This window comes from Telopea speciosissima, unplaced genomic scaffold (assembly GCF_018873765.1).
Source record: "Telopea speciosissima isolate NSW1024214 ecotype Mountain lineage unplaced genomic scaffold, Tspe_v1 Tspe_v1.1234, whole genome shotgun sequence".
NCBI classification, from domain to species: Eukaryota; Viridiplantae; Streptophyta; class Magnoliopsida; order Proteales; family Proteaceae; genus Telopea; species Telopea speciosissima.
In genome coordinates this window covers 1-2,578 of record NW_025318570.1, presented here as the reverse complement: position 1 = coordinate 2,578, position 2,578 = coordinate 1, and the positions used below count along the sequence as shown (strand labels likewise).

The following is a 2,578-nucleotide window of genomic DNA, read 5'->3' as shown; positions in this document are numbered from 1 at the left end:
AATGGCTGAGATGACAAAATCTGCTGTTTGTTCACAGAGTTTCAGTAATCCTATTGAAGGAAAAGTTCTTGATAAATGGATGGAGGTGGATAAAACCCTAAATATGTTGAGAAACACTGTAAATACAGTCTTCCGCCTGGTTGACGATATGGTTTACTTGTCTAAGATATCACATAGTGAGTGGCAGCAGGATCAGGAGTTTCAAGAAGAAATTGAAGCTATAGTGATTCATAATTCTATCAAGAGCTTACAAGACGAATTGAAAACCCAAGTTTGTAGCAGTGAAAATATTAGTCAATTGATGTATAAGATTTCAAGTCTACGCCTAGAGCTGGATTTTATTTCAAGGTCTTTATCCAGTTTTGAGTTGGGTTATCTACCATGTCATGGTTCTCATGAGAGTGGTGAGGAATGGAATTCTTCATGGAAAGATAATGTCAATCAAAAGTGTAGCAATCATATATCACTTCCGACGTCTCTTCAAGAGGAGAATGATAAATTTGAGCCTAAGATCTCTGCACTAGATAGAATGGACTCTGCGCAGCTGAAGCACATGTCAAGTGATGAATTAATAAGCTTGTTCATAACAGAAATGGTTAACATGAAGAGAAATCATGAGTCTATGTTGCAAGAGAAGACTGAGGCATATTTCAGCCTTAGGAGGGAATTACTAAAAAGAGGTCCTCTATCTGTGAGGAAGGATAAGGAGTTTGACTCATTGAAGAAGAAGATCCCAGAGGTCATTGTAATGTTGGATGGCATCCTGAAGGAGAAAAAGGAATTACCTGTGAGTTATGAAGATTCCATGAATATTCACATATTGAAGGATAGACTTGATGCTATGCTCTCTGAGAACTGTCAGCTCAAAGAATTACTTGCAAATAAGAGAGAAGAGGTAAAGTCCCTATCATCGCAGGTATCTGATGCCACAGATAGAATTTCCCACCATTCTTTGACAGAGGCAGATTTGTTCGAAGAAGCAAGGAAATGTGATGTTAAAGATTCAGACATGAAGTTTAGATTCATGCAAGATATTTGTGGGACTATATTCAGAGAAGCTGTTAAGGATGCTGAGGCAACAATGGAATGGGGCATCACCAAGTCAGATATGGAATATATTATCGTGCAAGACATTTGCAGAATAATTTACAAAGAAGCTGTTAAGGATGCCCAGGCTGCAATCAATATCATTAAGGCAGAATATGAAAAGGAAAATGAAAAGAGTGTCTCCCTTGAAACAATGTTATTAGAAACTAGGAAAGCCTTAAGGTTAGAGACTGAGGAGAAGGAGCAATTGAAGCAAGAGAAACTATCATTATTAAAATTACTGGCAGAAAAGGAAAAATTGGCAATGGAAATAGAGTCTACATTGATGAAGGAGAAGGAATGCTGTGAGTTGGTTTGTCAAGAGCTCAATCAGCTAAAAGACTGTGTGAATCAGCAAGAGAGACTAATTTCAGAGAGTTTTATGGAACTAGATTTATGTAAGAGTAGATTTGAGGAAGCTTTAGAATTTATAGGTCAATATGAGGGAGAAATTAACAAACTAGATCAGAAGCTTAAGCTAGCAATGGAGGAGTTGTGTGTGGCTGCTGAAGAAAGAAGAGCTCTTCATGCTGCTATTCAAGTGAAGGAAGACACCATAACATTAGTCAAATTTAAAGAAAGGGAATGTAGGAAAGAAATGGAATCCATTATTTCATCTATTGAAGGGTTATCAAAAGCATTTGTGGATTTTGAGTGTCAACTAACAAACAATGTCGAACAGAATATTTTGAGGTACTTATTAACTATTACCTTATTTTACTTTTATTTAATAAATCTTTTTTTATTTATTTAATCAAAGGAACAGACTATGTATGAGTCATTACTGGCAAACAAAGTTCAATTCATTGTCTGATATGAATCATGGAAAGATGCTTGGTATGAATGCCTTACTTCCAACTCAAATTTCTCACTTGCTTGGACTCATCTAATGGTCCTAACTATCTAAAGGTGCACCAATATTGCGCAGGTCAGTCTGATGTAAGGGTTTGGTTCCTTTTGTGTGCTTGAGAGTTGCTATTTTTGCTCCTTGGGTTGGGGTAAGGCGGGTTATGTCCCCCCTTGTTTTCTTTTTTCATATCTTAATGAAATCTCAGGGGCCAGCCCAGGCCCCGGGTAATATTCGGGTAAAGAAAAAAAAAAAGCGACCTAACCTAGTAATCTATGATAAGGAAGGCAAAGGTACCTTTGTTAATGTAATCCTAGATTGGTAGGAGACCAACTAGGAGCCACTCAACCAGGATCTGTTATGAACAGGTGAATCGGCTAGGTCAAAACTGGGTTTTTGGAGAAATTAGGGTTAGGGTTAGGGTTAGGGTTTGGATTTCATGATATGGTCAGGTTAGGGAAGTGTAGGGGAGTTTAATAGTGAAGGTCCTGAGATGCTTTGATGGACGGAATTGTGCAAACTTGAATAGGCAACAACTTAGGTTTAGGGTTTCAGGTTTTGGAAAAGAGGAAAATGGATTTCTAGGGTTTGGCTGGACAGAAGTTAACAAAACTTGAATGGTTTTCTTAGGAGGGTATGAGGGAT

General features: G+C 37.7%; 1 protein-coding gene across 1 annotated transcript; it reads left to right on the top strand.

Annotated features, from left to right (window-relative positions):
* The first annotated feature begins 7 nt into the window (after positions 1-7).
* On the top strand, positions 8-1,840 carry LOC122648464 (WPP domain-associated protein-like). Its single transcript, XM_043841668.1, has 2 exons — positions 8-1,214; positions 1,269-1,840. The coding sequence occupies exons 1-2, from the start codon at positions 11-13 to the stop codon at positions 1,838-1,840; spliced, it is 1,776 nt and encodes a 591-aa protein (XP_043697603.1). The 5' UTR covers positions 8-10.
* Positions 1,841-2,578: the final 738 nt, after the last annotated feature.